Raw genomic sequence first — 18460 nt, 5'->3', positions numbered from 1 at the left:
TAGGGGTAGGATTTTGTCATCTTGCTATAAGAAAAAATGATAGATAAATTCCTTTTTTAAAAAACCAAGTCTGTGTTATTCAACTGAGCAAACATAAAGCATTTACAATGGACATTTCACTTGGGTGATACAACATATACAAGGAAAGGAAGAAAAGATAGTTGGAGAAGTCAGTATTGGCAACTACAAGGATTAAGAAGATACTTGAATAGAAAGTAGGAACTAATCAGAGGCTTGAAAGAAGTTATGATTTCTAGGAGGTAGAGGTGAGGGAAAAAATGAATTCCAGGCATAGGAGGTCAGAGGTAGGGGGTGGAAGATGTACTATAAAATTTGGAGCATGGTTAGTGGCAGGGGGGAAGTGAGAATGAAATAAGTCTTTATACAATACCTTCTGTGTGCTAGGCACTGTGTCAAGCTATTTTTACAACTATTATTTCATTTGATCTTAATAACAACCCTATGAAGAAGTGTATCTTCCCATTTTACACTTGGGGAAACTGAGGCAACCAGAAGTTAAATGATTTGTCCATAGTCATACAACTAGCAGGTATCTGAGGCCAAATCTGAACTTAAGTCTTTCTGATCCCAGGCACATTTCTCTATCCGTAATGCCACCAACTGCCTCTAGATGAGGAAACTGAGGCCTAGAAAGATTCATTGACAGGACTAAGTTCTCATTGACAGCCAGGATTCCAGCCCAGGTCCTTTGATTATACAACTAGTATTCTCTCCATTGTACTACATACATTTAAATTTTAATTCTTAGATGCACTATCAACTTTAATTAGTAAAATAAACCAACAAGGAGGAAAAAAAGACATATTTGAGTTGTTGGTTACCTTGTTTTTATTTTATTTAGGCTTAGATCCTGCTGGTCCTAATTTTGAATATGCTGAAGCTCCCAGTCGCCTTTCTCCAGATGATGCAGATTTTGTGGATGTCTTGCACACTTTCACTCGAGGATCTCCGGGTAGAAGTATTGGAATCCAGAAGCCAGTGGGCCATGTTGACATTTATCCTAATGGAGGCTTCTTTCAACCAGGGTGCAATCTTTTTGACGCTATTAATCAAATTGCAACAAAAGGCCTTGGAGGTAAATGCATCAAAAGCAGTTTAAACCTATATTTTATTTTTATTTTTCGCTTTGATGATAACAGCATCCTCCATATCTCCAGGAAGTGAGTTTCATTATTATCCGGATCCAGTCCAGATGGGATAGGATAGTTTCTTAAAGAATCCTTCCAGTCCTAGTTTCTTATCCCCTGACCTAACCCCCATATTTAATGTCAAATGAGAGTCTTAATTAGTTTATGCAATATGGAATCATAGAATGTTAAGTTAGCTCTAGTGGCTTTGGTTTTCCATCCATCCCCAACTTTATTAGTTAAACCCAGCAGCTATTCATTGGCAGAGCTCTTAACAATCTCATTTCTCTGGGCTCCTACCTTATGGGCTCTCTCAACCTGCATATCCCACTTAAGAAGCTACTCCTGCTTACAGATTATATCTCCTCAGCCCAGTCACTCAACTGATTTGAATTTCAATTTACTCCCCGATAAAATGAAAATAATAATACCTCTAAAGTGCTCTAGTGCAAATGGCGCCAAACTCAAATAGAATCAAATCCCTGCTGGTTGCATATTGACTTAGAAAACCACAAATTAACATCATCTATGTTGTATTTTATTTATTTTGTTAAATATCTACTAATTCATTTTGTTAAACATCTTCTAATTACTATAGTTGTATAGCACTTAGGAGTTTGGGCAGAAGACAGAGATGGAGTTTAATATCTCTGCATGGAGTCATACAACTAACTATACCAGGGGTTGGCAACCCTTTTGGCCGTGAGAGCCATAAATGCCACATTTTTTAAAATGTAATTTCATGAGAGCCGTACAGTGCTCACAGTGTGCGTTCCTGTAACAGCGCCTGAAAAAAAATTGACTTTATGGCTCCTGCAGAAAGAGCCATATCTGGCCCTCAAAAGAGCCTGATATGGCTCGAGAGCCATACGTCGCCAAGCCCTGTACTATACCATGCTCTGTTAAGCCTTGCCTTATGGGAATATACTTGAAGAATTTATCATATCTTTTGTATTGGGAACTTCTAGTATGGGGGAACTCTCTACTACCTCAGATTACAGTCTAGCTGTTATTGAGTAGATTAGGCCTATTGATTATTGCTCAGTTGCACAGACGCCCTCTGAAGTTCTCTTAGATTCTGAAATTTAGATTCTGAGTAGTTTGCAGTGCAGAGACTTGTCAAACCAACTGAGACCCAGAGAGATTACATAATTTACCCAAGGTCACATAGGTAATAAATAGAGAGACTGGGATTCAAGCCCAGATTCACTGACTTCACGTCAAGCTTTCTTTCTGCCTCTGTACCTCAGATCTTACCCAACTAGAGGATGGCCTTACCCAGGATCAGCTAGCTAAAAAGTTTCAGGGGCAGGATTTGAATCTAGGTCTTCCTGATCTTGAATCCAGCACTCTATCCACTACCACATACTGCTTTAATTGCTAGCAATGACTAAAGCAAAAAATTAAATGGATCCTCCCTATAAAAAAAAGTGGTGAACTCTAAAACTTCCATTTTTGTATGAATGTTACTCTCTCTTACTAAACTGAAATCTCATTTGGGCACTGAAAGCTGATAGAAGATAGGACATCTTACCAACAAAACCCATGACCAAATGTAGACATGCAAATACATCGTGTCATGTGTAGGCTTTTCCGTCATTTTTTTTCTCTGATTTTCCCTTCCTTTCAAGACATGGATCAGCTAGTAAAGTGCTCTCATGAACGATCCATTCATCTCTTCATTGACTCCCTCCTGAATGAAGAAAACCCAAGTAAGGCATACCGTTGCAGTTCAAAGGAAGCCTTTGATAAAGGGCTCTGCTTAAGCTGTAAGAAGAATCGCTGCAACAACATGGGTTATGAGATCAATAAAGTGAGAGCCAAGAGAAGCAGCAAAATGTACCTGAAGACCCGTTCTCAGATGCCCTACAAAGGTAGGTTAGGCCCTTGGTAAGACTAGAGGAAATAATAACATCAAGTCTTCATAATCTCTTGCCTTCTTATCAAATTGCCCTTTATATATCAAATTACATCAACAGGACACATGCCCTGGGTCATTCTTCCATGAGGACATAACCTGAACTCTTACTGAAATTTTAGCAATGACCTTTCCTCAATGGAAACAGAAAGGCAGCTTGTGGTTATTCCTATGACATGCCTTCCTATCCTCAGTAGTCTTTTGGTCATTATTAATTGTTCATTCTCTCTCTCTCTCTCTTTCTCTCTCTCTCTCAACCCCCTTTCTCTCTCCCAACACAGTACCAAAAATTTATCCCTGTGACTTCAAGATCATAGATTTAAAACTAGAACAGACCTGAGGAGTCATCTAATCTAACTCCCTAATTGTACAAATAGGTTACATGGCTAGTAGTAAGTCTCTAAAACAGGATTTGAACACAGGTCATCTGACTCCAAATCCAACACTTTTTCTACCATACCATAGTTTTCTCTTCTTTAATTTCCTATAGCACATCACTGATCATCCAGACAGATGTGAATTCCATGTACATGCTAATAAATCTTTCTTTTTCATTATGAGTAATTAATTGATTTAATTCCACATTATCTATTTATGGTCTGTAGCCCCTTATGAAGATTGAATCAGTAATTCTTCTCTTTTTTCTTCCTATCCAGTTTTCCATTATCAAGTGAAGTTACATTTTCTTGGGACTGAAAGTGTGACTCAGACCAATCAGGTGTTGCTGGTCTCTCTGTATGGCACCATAGCTGAGAGTGAAGACATCTCTGTTACCCTGTAAGTAGCAGCCTTTTATTTCAACTTATTTCATACACAACTAAGTAATCCCAGAGAGCTCCCTTGTAACTATAGGCCTAAGAAACAAAAATTATATTAATAGACTAGGAAATCTCAATTTCTGGTTCAAGAAACTAGAACTCAATTCTCTTTTTTGTGCTGTATGAAGTTTGTTTTTTTCTTGTTTATCTAGAGCACTTTTTTCAATGACTAAGATTTATTTTCTCTTTGTTAATTTAAATATATGTCTTACTTTTATGCATTAATATAATACTTATCTCTAAAATTTATAAAATATTTTGCAATTATTATTTCATATGAGACATTGAAAAAATTTATAAAGTTATTATTACAGGTATTATTATCTCCATTTTACTGATGAGAAAACTAAGGCTTTATACAGCTGAAGAATAAAAATCTAATCCCTTAAAATGTGTCACCTGAAATACACCAAATGTACTGGGTGTTCCCTATAAGAGCTTAGTAGGTCAGATGCCCCTATCTTTGAAAATGGATGTCAGAGTATGTATTAACCCAATGTGTGTTGAATTTTCACTCAGGCCTGAAATGTCCACCAACAAGACTTATTCCTTTCTGATTTACACTGAGATCGATATTGGAGAACTACTCATGGTGAAAGTACAGTGGCAAAGTGATTCATTCTTTAGCTGGTCTGACTGGTGGAGCAGCACTGGTTTTGGCATCCAGAAAATCAGAGTCAAAGCAGGAGAAACTCAGAAAAAGTAATTAAGTTTAATTTTATTTGCATTCACTTTCATCTTTATTTCAACTTTATTTTGAATGGGAAAATATTTAAAGGTTATCTGCTCCATAATTTCTACCAGGCAGACTGGTAGTTGGCCATGAAGGTGACCTGGGATGGTAAATTTATGGTCAAAAGGCCTCCTTTTGAATCATGATTTTGTCAGCCACAAGCTAGGTGACCTTGGGCAAGTCATCTAAACTTTCTGGGCCTCCACTTTCTCATCTTCAAAATGGGAAAGTTGAGTGAGACACCTAAGAATCCTCCTGGCTTGTACTTGTACTTTATCATCTTGGAGCCCAGCTATTCAGCATTACTTTAAATGGGTCAGTCTTCATTAGAAATCCTTATTAGAATAATTCCTTCACAGACATCCTGTAGAAGAGTTTGTCTTTTCAGATTCTATACCATGAGTTTGCTACTTCAAGTTGGTAGGAGAGTTAGATGTAGAAATGCAGAAGCCCTGATTCCTTGCTTGATGCTTTACTTTTCCTAGTATATTGTTCCTTATAGACACTATGCCTGAAAAGATGGAAGCCAGAGAATTTCTCCTCTACCTGGAATGACTAGAGTAAGAAGCTAAATCTTTTACAGGATTTAATACAGTTAGCAAATATTTTCCATAAAGATTTTGGAAATTTTAGGGTAGCATACTTCTCTCTAACAATTTCATTTTCAAATAAACTTATGGCAAAATTTTAATGTTTTGACTTAAAAAAAATTCACACAGAGGGGCAAACTTTTGCTGAGGAAATTCCTTCTACCAATATAAATTAACATCTGTTCTGCAAGTTATAGTCTTGAAGAATTATGAGTTACTGAGCTATTAAATCAGTCGGTCAACAAGCAATTTTTAAATGCCTACTATCCCAGTTACTGTGGCATTAGAAATGTAAAGAAAGGCAAAAAAAAAAGTGTCTGCTCTCAAGGAGCTCAGTGTTTAATGGGAGAGACATGCAAACAACCATGTATAAACATGATATATCTGAGATAAATTGGCAATAATCAACAGGAAAGGCACTAGAATTAAGAAGGATGAGGAAACCTTTCTTGTTGAAGGTAGAGTTTTAGCTGAGACTTGAAAGGAACCAGAAAAGCCAGGTGGTGGTGATCAGAAGGAAAGATTGTAGGTCCCTTGCTCAAGGTCACATAGCCACAATGTGTCAGAGGTGGGACTTGAACTCAACTCTCAACCCAGATAATGAGGAGCTTCCAGTTCATGTTATATGAGGATCAGTAGAAGTAATTGCCATTGTTTAGTTTGGAGACGAAAAGACAGCTGTCTTTGGTATTTGAAATTTGAAGTACTATTGCAATGGGAGCATTGGGATTATTCTTCTTAGCCTGAGAGCATTGAACTTAAAGTTGTTGGTTGAAATTTTAAAGAAACAAATGTTATGTCATTGCAGGGGTGGGGAGGGGAATAGCCCTATAACCCTTAACGATGATTACATGTATTTAAAAATGGAATGGTCCACTTTGGGAGGTAGTAGTAGGCTCTCCCCTCCCTGGAAGTCTCTAAACAAAGGCTGGATAACTACTCATCAAATGTTCCTGTTTAGCAACAGGAATCAGAGACTGAAAATCCTTCATACTAGAATTCAGTAATTTTGTGATCTGTTTCAGTTGCTGTGATAATCAAACTACCTCATATGATAAAATAATGTTCTATTGCCTAGAAATTTCTCAATTATCATCATGATTGCAGAAATTGACTTAACTGACTTTGGTGGATTTCATTGTATGAAATTGATGGAGGTCTCCTGGGCAATCTATCCTTACCTCCCTTTTCTTCCACAGGGTTGTCTTCTGTTCCAGAGAAAATATATCCCATTTGAAGAAAGGAAAAGACCCTTTGTCATTTGTGAAATGCTATGACAAATCACTGAACAAAAAGGCTGTCTGGTAAGTTCCACAAATATTATCACCCAAAATTCCTTTATATTTGCTAATATATAAGTAATTTTATTTAATAATAACCATTTGCTTGACCAGTTTTTTTTATAATTCTCTTCATTAGAACTCTCAAGCACACCACAGCTTTTCAGTGGTAGCAATGGTTTGTTAATTTTCCTATGTTCTAAAACATTCTTGCTAGTATTTAATATTTCCTCCTCCCCAATACTATACTCAATTCCTTTCTTGTTTCAGCTTCTTTCTTTGGGACCATTTTCATAGATGTGTTTAAGAAAAAATATTTTTTAGATTTTTTACTCTGCCAATTCCAAGATACCTTAGGAATACCCTCGGATGGGTAGCAAAGCCTTCCTTGGTGAGTGTGAGTAGCTTCTCTTCAGATTGTATGCTAAAGAAGACCCATAACCATCTCTCACCATTATCATCAAAGATGATGCTCTTTTACTGAGTCAAAATAAAAGAATCAGTGGAATAGACATCAACTTGCATTCAAAGATGGTGGAAATGATAGAGTGCTACACTAGAGAGTTCTTTGTTTTCTCTTTTCTTTTGGGTCTACTCTTATTTATCTTTAAGTACAATCTAAGAATTATCAATAGCATCTTTGCAGAAAGAACTTCCCTTATTAGGTATTTATTAAATACATGACCTTTCCCAACAATGCTATTGAATTCCTGATAGACTTTTTTTTCTTATATATTCTCCTGCCAGCTTGCAAGTTCTTATGGATCACAAGCAGTAGTTTTGCTGGTAAAGAGGGAGCTATATTTAAGACACACTTTTAAGTTCAGTCTGAATTATTTACTTTTCCATCACTTTCTTAAATCTAGATAATCAGCAACGACAACTAAATAAATCAAGCCCTAATTTGTAATGTTTCTAAACTTCTGTGGTGCAAATATGCACACTGAAAATTTAGTAATCAGTTCTCACAAGCCAGTATGAATTGGCTCTAGCATACCTCCCAGCACAGGTATAAAAGGGAGAGAGTTTAGAAAATGAAAAATAAACGAATGCCCTAACCAGCCCTTCCCCCAAATTATCACTATTCACTTGCCTGCTTTCTCTTTCCAATCTATGTAGAGAATGAGAATTGCATGTAGGTTAAGTACGTTGTTATAGCTATTCCATATGCAGATAGACATGGCTATCTTTGAAGGCAAGGGAATCACATGAGTCAAAGAGCCTTATGAAAGACCTTTTAGACTAACCACTATGTCAATATAGATTAATGGTAATGTCAATGGCCTTGTTGAACTAGATAAATAAATTACATTCTCTTCAAAGTGGGAATGTGTCACTGGCACTACAACACTGATTGATTTATTCATTAACTCAACAAATATAATGGGTCCATTGATTGTTTATTCTGCTTATCATGGGGCCAAGATGTAATTCGATATTTGCTTTTAAACAGTCCTTGATGATTCTCCAAACTTGTCGTCAGTCACATAGTTATTCATGGAAAGCTAGACCTATCTGTAGATTTCTTTATATAAGCCATGATACATTTACATTCCTCTCTCAAGAATTATATATGACTCTAAGAGTAGACATTTGAAGATCCTTGAAGAAAGATAAGTAAGGATAAATAAATGTAGTTGAAAAGCCTACATTGGGTATCAGAAAGAACCATTAGGCTTTGGAATCAGACGATCCGTGTTCTAATCTCAGCTGAGTATCAAAGGATCATATCTAGAAGAGCCCCTATGAGGGGATCTTACAGAGTACCTAAGCTAAAACCTCCTCATTTTATAGATAAGGAAACTGGGACTCAGAGAATTGCATGACTTTTCCAATGTTACACAGGCAATAACTGAAAGAACTGAGATTTGAACCTTGGTTATCTGGCTCCAAAGGCAGCAACCTTTCCATTGCATCTGTTTGGGCTATTACCCATATAACCTTAAATTTTCTGAAAATTAGTTTCCTATCCTGTAAAAATGATTGTCAAGTGAGGTTTTCTTTAATTATCTGACTAAATCTAAGAAGCTGAATGAATGCTATTTTCTACCCCCCTCACAGAGTATCAGGAATTGCCATCCTGAGTTCAAGCATTATGGGCACTCTGGCAAGTCTAATGTTAGTAAAAATCCCTCTTATTTCTAGACCATTGAGCTTTAGATACATTTAAGATAGCTACACTGATGCATCTGAATTTGAACTAGAAAGTAACTGAGTCAAGCTACCTCTCCCCCCAAAAGCCTAAAAAAATCTTGCCATTTAAGCTTTTAAAGTTTATTTTGTTATTTTAATTATTTCTTATTTTAATTTAAGTTAATTTTAATTTTCTATGACCTGACCAGCCTCAATAAGTCTTATCTTCCAACTCAGACAAAGAATCAGGTAGTAACCTTTAGTCCATGCATAAGATGAGAAATGCTTCTTAAATTTTTGCAGAAATTAATAGGATTATTCTCTGAGACTAGGTTCTTTGGTAGTAGGAACCTAACTGAAGAGCTGTAGAATCTTTTTGGTTTTTTGTGCTCTGGATTCATCACTCATGAATTGTATCCTTCTCCAGTTCATAGTAAGGACCTGCTGATCATAAGGCATCATGCTAGGCATAGATGTGAATAGATAGCACCAAAGCGTGCTCTGAAGGAAGCTAGTGCCCTTAAGGGACAATGGGAAGGAAGGAGAGCATTCTAGACATGGGGGAACATCTTTTCAAAGGCACAAAGATGTAAATGTAGTGATATATATATGTGTGTGTATATATATATATATATACATATATATATACACAATGAATAGAGAGCAAACTAGTTTGACAGGAACAGAACATGTGGGAAAGGGGAGTGATATGAAATGAGCCTTGAAAGGTAAGCAGGAACTATCTCCCATTATAGCCTTTGAGCTTTATGTTATTTTGTGCCAGGCCAGAAAGCTGCAAAACATTACCTTTCACATCTTTTTTTGAACCCATACGTGTGATTTCTTCAGATTAGAGAGTTCTCAGGGAGGTGCTATTACTACCAGAACAGATTGACACTTATTCTTAGATACTTGTCTGGGGGCATCTAGAAGTTAAATGACTTGTCAAGCATCACATGGTCAGTATATATCAGAGGCAGAATTTGAACCAAAGTTTGTATGACTCTGGGGCTCTATCTCTCTTTCTATCCAACACACCACAATGTCTTTCTTGTCTAGCACACAGTAAGCTCTTAAAAATATTTCCTGAATAGAATAACGAACAGGTAACTACATGGGTTATCTTGAACTCCTCTCTCCCAGCTTCAATTTTTGTCATCAGTAAAATGAAGAGGTTGGACTAGATCATCTCTAATTCCAGTTCATTATATATTATAAATTCATCTTTCTACTACTGAATATAGGTATAAATTGCCATGTCTTTTATTTTTCAGAAACTGTGCTAGCCCGAAGGAAGAAGACCTATACTTGTTCTACAAGGAATGAAATGAAGAAAGTTGGATTTTAAACCAAGTCCTAATGCTTTGGGTGTTTGGAAGTGGATTCATCCAAGTATTTATGAAGCCAGCTGTATTATTACCATTAGCTATTTTTTCCTTGTTAGTTACTAGAGGAGACAGTCTCAGAACATCTCAAAAAATCCTCCCCTCCCCAACCAAAAAACAAAAATAGTATATCGAATTTGAGGAGATACAGTGGCCAAGTAACAGCTGATCTTAGATGAAAAGAAAGCCCATATTATGAAAGACATGACATCTCAACCACTGAGATAAAATATGAAATATGCCCTATGGTACTATTCTACTGTATATTTTATATTTTCCATATGTGATATATTTTGCAATTTCCCAACATTTGCATTGAGCAGAGCCAAGGGTTTCCTATGGTTTGCTTACAGCCAGTTCAGACCCATCTATTTGCCTAACTAAAAGTCTCCCCTTATTTAAAAGACTCTTGAAGGGACATGACTCATGAGATAACCAAGACTAAATGAACATGAAAAGAGAATGACTAAGAATGTTAATTAACAGAGCACTGGACCTTTGAAACCTTCTCACAGATTCATCTGCAACCTGTGCTTCAAGGACATCTCAAAAATCTAATTAGTCTATTTGTTTACTGAGCTCTCTAGTTTATCTTTTTTAAAAAAAAGATATATGCGTGTATGTATATATATCTACATATGCATATACATGTATCTCCAAGATATGTATTTGTACAAATTTTATATTTTAGCATTAGACTATAAGGTGAATCATTTTTTAAAACAGCCAGCAAATTCTCTGTTATTACCCAGAAGTTGAGCAAAGCAGAAGATGGAAGGATAATTGTGTTACTTCCTTTCTTCAAAAAATGAAATTATTCAGAATGTGATGATTTTACTCATTCTAACATTCACTAAAGAGCATCAAATAAGAGCCATTTTCCAAACATGCTTTGGGTCAAACATACCTCAATTTAGCATTTTGGAAATAAATTAGAACTTTAATAGAGTTGAATCATTCTTTGCTCCTTGATTCTGATGATGAACTATGTTTCTAACCCCAAACAGTCTCTGTGGTCTGCAGTCACACACATTTCTGGAAAGCCATTTCCCTTAACTTGTTCATTTCTATTACAATAAGCAGAAATATTAAAAAGTGCTTGTTTTTTTTTAAAAGAAAAAATGCTATGTATGAGAAAATGTTGTATCACCATAGCCACCTACAGATACCACCAAAGGTTTTTTTAAATCATCAGCAGAGAGTTAATAAACAACTGTTTGTAAACTAGATCTCTCTTTTTTTTTTTCCATAAAGATTTTTGTGTACAATAAGAGAGAGGTTAAAAATAGAAATGACTGCTGGGAGATTGCATCTTATGAACGTCTCCCCTTACCCCTAGGTAGAGCACCCCTGTAAGGGAAGGTTTACCTCTGTTACAGATTGATAGATGACAAAGCTGATGTGTTAAATGTCTTGGAATGGAGATACTTTGGAAAGTTCTAGAAACTTGAGGCTCTATTCAGAAACACAGTTGGGCCTCAGTAATGTAGGTTAAGGCTAAGGTTGTTAATGTTTGGGATAAGCACTCCACAAATAGGATTGTGGGCTGCTTTGCTGCTGGCATTCTCTTTCACTACTAACTGACTATTTGGAGGGAAGCCTACTTTTTTAGCAAAGACAAATAAACTTAAATTAGAACTTAGTGAACTGGTCTACACCACTTAGAACTTCAACTTCTAAGGATGTCTATACGTGCAAGATATGATTTGGCTTTAAATGTTATTTATTAGCTGTAAATATGTGTTTGCGTGGGTGTGTGTGTAAAGGTAGTTTGTATATATTGACAAAAGTATCAAGGCTTTCTGCATTTATATATGTGCGGTGCTAACTCTGTAAATACTTTTTAATAGTGATGTTGTCTCACTGAAGCAAATTTGCTCTTACAAAAGAATGCAGTAGGCTGAGCTTTTCATTAAAGAGACATTCTTAACTCTGTCAAGAAGTAAAACTTGCTTTTAATAAAAATGGACAAAATTCGACTACAGTGCAAGTCGTTATTTCCAATAATGTAAATCTATCCAGTGGGGATTCATAGATTCAGAGCAGATTCCACTCAAACACATTGATCTAGAATCTTCTCTGTGTTCAGATATATCACAAAACGGAGCTTCCAAAAATCTGCCACAAGCATATCTACTCAAAGCCTTATCAAATATGTCCTTTTAAAATTCCTTAAAAAGTGTACATGCTTTAAATTACCACAGAACCTAAGCCTAGCCTTTCATTTATTTAGAAAAAAGGTTTTTAAAATTGGTATCATGTTCCTCTGAAATAAAAGAAATATAACTTCAGTAAAGAGGTTTCTGGCACAGTAACCCTTATGAGTATAAAGTGACAACCTACTCAGTTTAGTAAAAATCTACTAAGCACCTACTATGTGCAAGCAGAAGTAGCTAGATGGTTCAGTAGATAGAGCTTTGGGCCCGGAGTCAGGAAGGTGAGAAAGTGAATTCAAATCTGTTCTCAGATATTTAACTAGCTTTGTGACCCTGGGCAAGTCACTTAACCATTGTGTGCTGTGATAATTAAATTAAGTCTACATTGCCCATCTTTAGATATAATCACCAAAGGTGAGAGCACCTTCCAATTCTGGGAAGTCCTAACCCACGTGTGCTAGAGTCAACCTACTGCCCCCTAGGCAGTACTATGAGAATTGTCTATTGTGATTGGACACGCAAATTAGGAGGGAGGCACAGGAAGTGACGCATAAGTGACCCCTTTAAAAGGAGAAGGTCCTCAGTCAGCGGTCTTCTGTAGAAGACAGCATCTGGTGAGGACCTCTTCTGGTTCATGGAGGAGTGTTGGAATGCTGAGACTCTGGTGGGACCTCTGACTGACTCTCTTTCTCCTCCCTTGGCATTTCTGGAGGCTCCACCCTCAGGAGGCCTCTCTTGCCTCTCTAATTGTAAAAAGGTCTTCTGGCTAGTCGCCTTATTTAATTAACCTCTGTGCCCCTCTGCTGGGCCTCTAAATTCTTACCTGGTTCGGGCCTCTGGTCCAGGCTAGAGTTTCTCTTTCTCAATTTCCCTACCTTCAACCTTCCTAGTTATAAATAAATTTTCCATAAAAGTCAATTTTGACTTGAGATTATTCTTAATTGAGGATTGATAATAGTTCAATCCTCTGGTGATCACCTTTTAATATATTGAACCCATAAAACCCCTTTTTCTCCCTTACAGTGCCTTGGAAGCAGCTAGGTGGCTAAGTGGATAGAGCATTGGACCCAGAATCAGGAAGATTTGAGTTCAAATCCAACCTTAGACACTTAACTGTCCAGGAAAAGTTTTGTTTTGTTTTTCCCAAAAAACAGTTGTTTCAAAAATCATTTTATAAAACTGAGCAAGAACCTTTTTTGAATACAGAATGAGAATTGGTTCACATTCTCCCCCACACCGCCTTTATGCCCCCACTTTTAAAAACACTTTATTTTCCATATTAGAATCAATACTAAGTATTGGAAGAGTGGTAAGGGATAGGCAATTAAGGTTAAGTGACTTTGCCCAGGGTTACAGAGCTGGGAAGTATCTGAGGTCAGATTTGAACCCAGGACCCCCTGACTCCAGGCCTGGCTTTCAATCCAAACCCAATCTCAAACTCAATCCGATTGGAGAATCTAACTGCTCCAGTCCCTTCCTTCTTATGGAATCCTACTGATTGTCTATCTTCTTAAATAAAGATGATATAACTCACCTCCCCACCCCAAATTAGAGCAGTTATTTCATTTTTATTGCTAGTAATTGGTGGTATAATGGATAAAGTACCAAACCTGAATTCAGAAAGACTTATCTTCCTAAGTTTACATCTGGCTTCAGACACTTACTAGCTGGGTGACCCTGGGCAAGTCACTTAACCCCATTTGCCTCAGTTTCTTCATCTGTAAAATGAACTAGAGGAAGAAATGGCAAATCATTTGGGTATCTCTACCAAGAAAACAGCATATGGGATCATAAAAAGTCAGACCTGATTGAACAACAACAACAAATCTCAATGTTTGTGACTAACCTAAATTCTTCTTGCTAAAATTTTAGCATTGACCTGTCTTCAGTGGAAATATAAAACAGCTTACTTTTCCTCATGTGATATTCTTTCATATGGTGCCATGGCCTAGAGCAGTGATGGCAAACCTTTTAGAAGCCAGGTGCCCAAATTGCAACATTCACACTGCATATGAGCCATCCCCCCCCCCACCTTACCCCAGAAAGGGGGAGAAGGGAGCACTCCTATCAGACTGCTGGGTAGAGGGATGGGTCATGTGAGAAATATCCATAGGCAGGGTGGAGAAGGAGAGGGGAGCAGCCCACTGGCACACTCCAGCACACATGCCATAGGTTCACCTGCATGGGCTGAGAAGCTCTGTAATTCTCTTCCTATCACACCCATCAATGCCAAGGAACCCTGACGAATGAATGTATTTAGACCTGTTAGGAAAATGACCCTGATTTTATACCTCACACACACAAAAGGGAAACAGATAAAAGAACAGATGTTAAAACAGACTCACTATTTTCTATGGAAATTCAGTTTAGCAATCACACTTCCTCAGTTAGAAAATAATTGATATCCTTGTACAACAGACATAAAGCAATGAGCTCAGGGTGTCATTTCCCATGGGAAATCTTTCCTGATCTCTCTTGGTTGTTAGTTCTAGTCCTTTTAAATTGTCATTCTTAGCTATGGGTAAGTGTTATATTCCTTTATAGACTGTGAGGGCCGTGAGGGCATTTCTTCTGGTCTTTGTATTCCTATAGCATAGCACAGTGTCTTTTTCACATTGTGAGATATAGATGGTGAGCTGGAAGGGACCTTAGAAGCCATTTAGCTTAACTTATTTTATAGATGAAGAAATTGAGGACAATAAAGTTTAAATGACTTAGTCAAAAGAACTTCGTGGCAGATTTGTAATTTGAACACTGGTCTTCTGACTACAAATCCAGGATCATGCTGCTTCACATAAGAAATATTTGTTGAAATGGACAACTAGATGGTTCAGTGGATAGAGTGCCAAGTCTAGAGATGGAAGGTCCTGGGTTCAAATTTGACATCAAACACTTCTAAGGAAAACAACATAGAAGGCTCATAGAATATTAGAAATGGAAAAGATATTTGATGTGATCTATTTCCATTCTAATGGAAAAGATATTTGATGTCATCCATCCATCCCATTTGATGTCAATCCATTCTGGGATTTATGAACTTGGAATCATGAACTGGGAATTGGGAAAAAACAAACTATTAATTTTCACTAATCTCTACTTGAAATTTAGCATTTCTTTTAATGAAAAAAAAAAAAGAAATTATTCTGAGAAGGAACCCATAGGTTTCACTAAATTGCCAAAGGAATATGTGACAAAAAAAAAAGTTTAAAAAACCCTGATCTAATCCAGGAAGTAACTGAAGCCTAAAAAGATTAAGTGACCTTTCTAAGCAAAGAGGTTAATTGACAAACCTGGGACTGGAAGACAAGATTCCTAACTCCAAGTCAAGCCTTCATTCCACTACATCATTTTACCACCTGAAAATGTTTGTGTCTGTATGTGTATATAAGGAATTGTATGTTTATATACATGAGTAGGTATATATTGGTATCTATAGATACACATAGTGTATATATACACATACACATACACATACATACCTATATTAGATAATAGAGTTTTAGAGCCAGAAAGAATCTTTAGAAGACTTGGTAAAATCCTGTCATTGGACAGATAAGGAATCTGAGACCGAAAGAGTAGTAAAGCCTTGTTCAAAGTTACTTAATTAGTTAGCAGCAGAGCCAGGACCAGAACCCAGGTTTTCTGACTCCCAGTCCAGTTCTGTTTACATAGATTACAATAACATGCCACCAGAAGAGAACATATTTGCAGCTTTTACAGTAGTGGCCATCAATTTTCATGGATCCATCTGTCCCCCCCACCCCCAGGACCTAGATGAGGCTTAAGAGTGAATTCTGTTGTCAGAATCTCATTACTTCTTACAAAACCCTAAGTTTTAGTTTAAGTAGTACCATACTCCAATTACATGAACTAATAAGAATAGGTAAAATATTTTTAAAGGATTTAGCATACCTCATTTCATAGAATGGATGTATTCTTGAAGAGTAAAATATGACACATTTTTAAAACACATACTTTCTATCAGGGAAATTTACATTTCAAAGCAATTCTGTCATAAATCATCTCTTCAAAATGAATCCCTTTGTAAAATGAATGATTGTAGGATTTAGATGGAAGAGAACTTAGAAATTATAGAGCTCAACTTCCTCCTTTTATAAATGAAGACCCAGAGAAAGCAAAGGACTGAACTAAGGTTACTCCAGTAGTAAATGGTAGAGCTGGGAACCAAATCCAGAGTCCCTGATTCCAGACATAATGATCTCTTTATTAAAATATATCCTCATTACCATCCTATAATATAAATTATTGTCAAGTTTGGATTTTCATGAACAATTGTTTTATTGTTCTTGGACTTTGATATATTTATTGATATATATTGATATATTGATAAATATATTGATATATCAAGTATAATGTCACTCATAAATAGAATCATCTGTAGGATCTCATCACCTAGAGGGAATCCTTCTATTTGGTTTCTATGCTGATGTTCTCCATGACAAAGGCAAACTCTTTTGCTGGGCATGGTCTATCATTCCTTTTCCTAATTACTTTAGTTCTTCAAGCATCTATATATTTTTTTTTATCCTGAAAAAGGGCCCATAGAATTCACCAGACAGATCCATGATGCCTCAAAAAAAAAAAGGTTTAGATCTCTTGTTCTAGAGTACCTAATACTCTAGGAAATGCACAGACTAATGCTGTCATATTTCACCTCATATATTATATGACAGGGAATATTGAAATAAAGTGGTACTTAACCACTTAATTCCCGGCAAAGTGTTTTTTTAAATTTAAACATTTATTAATATTCATTTTTAACATGGTTACATGATTCAAAAAAAAAAAAAAAAAAAAAAAAAAAAAAAAAAAAAAAAAAATGGCCAATGCACATTTCCACTGGTTTTGTCATGTGTCCTTGATCAAGACCTATTTCCAAATTGTTGATAGTTGCATTGGTGTGGCAGTTTCGAGTCTACATCCCCAATCATGTCCACCCCAACCCATGTGTTCAAGCAGTTGTTATTCTTATATGTTTCCTCTCCTGCAGTCCTTCCTCTGAATCTGGGTAGCGTTCTTTACCATACATCCCTCAGAACTGTCCTGTGTCATTGCATTGCTACTGGTACAGAAGTCCATTGCATTCGATTTTACCATAGTATATCAGTCTCTGTGTACAATGTTCTTCTGGCTCTGCTCCTTTTGCTCTGCATCAGTTCCTGGAGGTCTCTCCATTTCACCTGGAACTCCTCTAGTTTATTATTCCTTTTAGCACAATAGTATTCCATCACCAGCATATACCACAATTTGTTCAGCCATTCCCCAAATGAAGGACATACCCTCCTTTTCCAGTTTTTTGCCACCACAAAAAGCAAAGCTATAAATATTTTCATACAAGTCTGTTTATTTATGATGTCTTTGGGGTACAAACCAAACAATGGTATGGCTGGATCAAAGGGCAGGCATTCTTTTATAGCCCTTTGAGCATGATTCCAAATTGCCAGCCAGAATGGTTGGATCAGTTCACAACTCCACCAGCAATGCATTAATGTCCCAATTTTGCCACATCCCTTCCAAGATTCATTACTCTCCCCTTCTATCATTTTAGCCAATCTGCTAGGTGTGAGGTGATACCTCAGAGTTGTTTTGATTTGCATTTCTCTAATTATTAGAGATTTGGAACACTTTCTCATGTGCTTATTGATATTTTTGATTTCTTTACCTGAAAATTGCCTATTCATGTCTCTTGCCCATTTATCAATTGGGGAATGGCTTGATTTTTTATACAATTGATTTAACTCCTTGTATATTTGAGTAATTAGACCCCTGTCAGAGATTTTCGTTATAAAGATTTTTTTCCCAATTTGTTGTTTCCCTTCTGATTTTGACTACATTGTTTTTGTTTGTACAAAAGCTTTTTAGTTTAATATAATCAAAACCATTTAATTTACATTTTGTAATTTTCTCTAACTCTTGCTTGGTTTTAAAGTCTTTCCTTTCCCAGAGATCTGACAAGTATACTATTCTGTGTTCACTTAACTTATTTATAGTTTCCCTTTTTATATTCAAGTCATTCACCCATTCTGAATTTATCTTGGTGTAGGGTATGAGATGTTGATCTAGACCTAATCTCTCCCATATTGTTTTCCAGATTTCCCAAAAGTTTTTGTCAAATAGTGGATTCATGTCCCAAAAGTTGGACTCTTTGGGTTTATCATACACTGTCTTGCTGATGTCATTTACCCCAAGTCTATTCCACTGATCCCCCTCTCTATCTCTTACCCAGTACCATATTGTTTTGATGACTGCTGCTTTATAGTATAGTTTAATATCTGGTA

The 18460-nt window shown here is 36.5% G+C and overlaps 1 protein-coding gene across 1 annotated transcript in view; it reads left to right on the top strand.

Moving 5' to 3' along the window:
* Positions 1–11984, top strand: part of LPL (lipoprotein lipase) — a 28184-nt gene extending 16200 nt beyond the window's left edge. Inside the window, exons 5-10 of the mRNA XM_044663522.1 lie at positions 863–1096; positions 2780–3022; positions 3723–3843; positions 4404–4586; positions 6407–6511; positions 9895–11984. Coding sequence (XP_044519457.1) covers positions 863–1096; positions 2780–3022; positions 3723–3843; positions 4404–4586; positions 6407–6511; position 9895 — 887 coding nt within the window. The 3' untranslated portion in view covers positions 9896–11984. The remainder of the gene's footprint in view (positions 1–862; positions 1097–2779; positions 3023–3722; positions 3844–4403; positions 4587–6406; positions 6512–9894) is intronic.
* Positions 11985–18460: the final 6476 nt, after the last annotated feature.

Source organism: Gracilinanus agilis, chromosome 2 (genome assembly GCF_016433145.1).
Source record: "Gracilinanus agilis isolate LMUSP501 chromosome 2, AgileGrace, whole genome shotgun sequence".
NCBI lineage: Eukaryota > Metazoa > Chordata > Mammalia > Didelphimorphia > Didelphidae > Gracilinanus > Gracilinanus agilis.
Note: the sequence above shows the minus strand (reverse complement) of the source record. Positions and strands in the feature narration are given on the sequence as shown.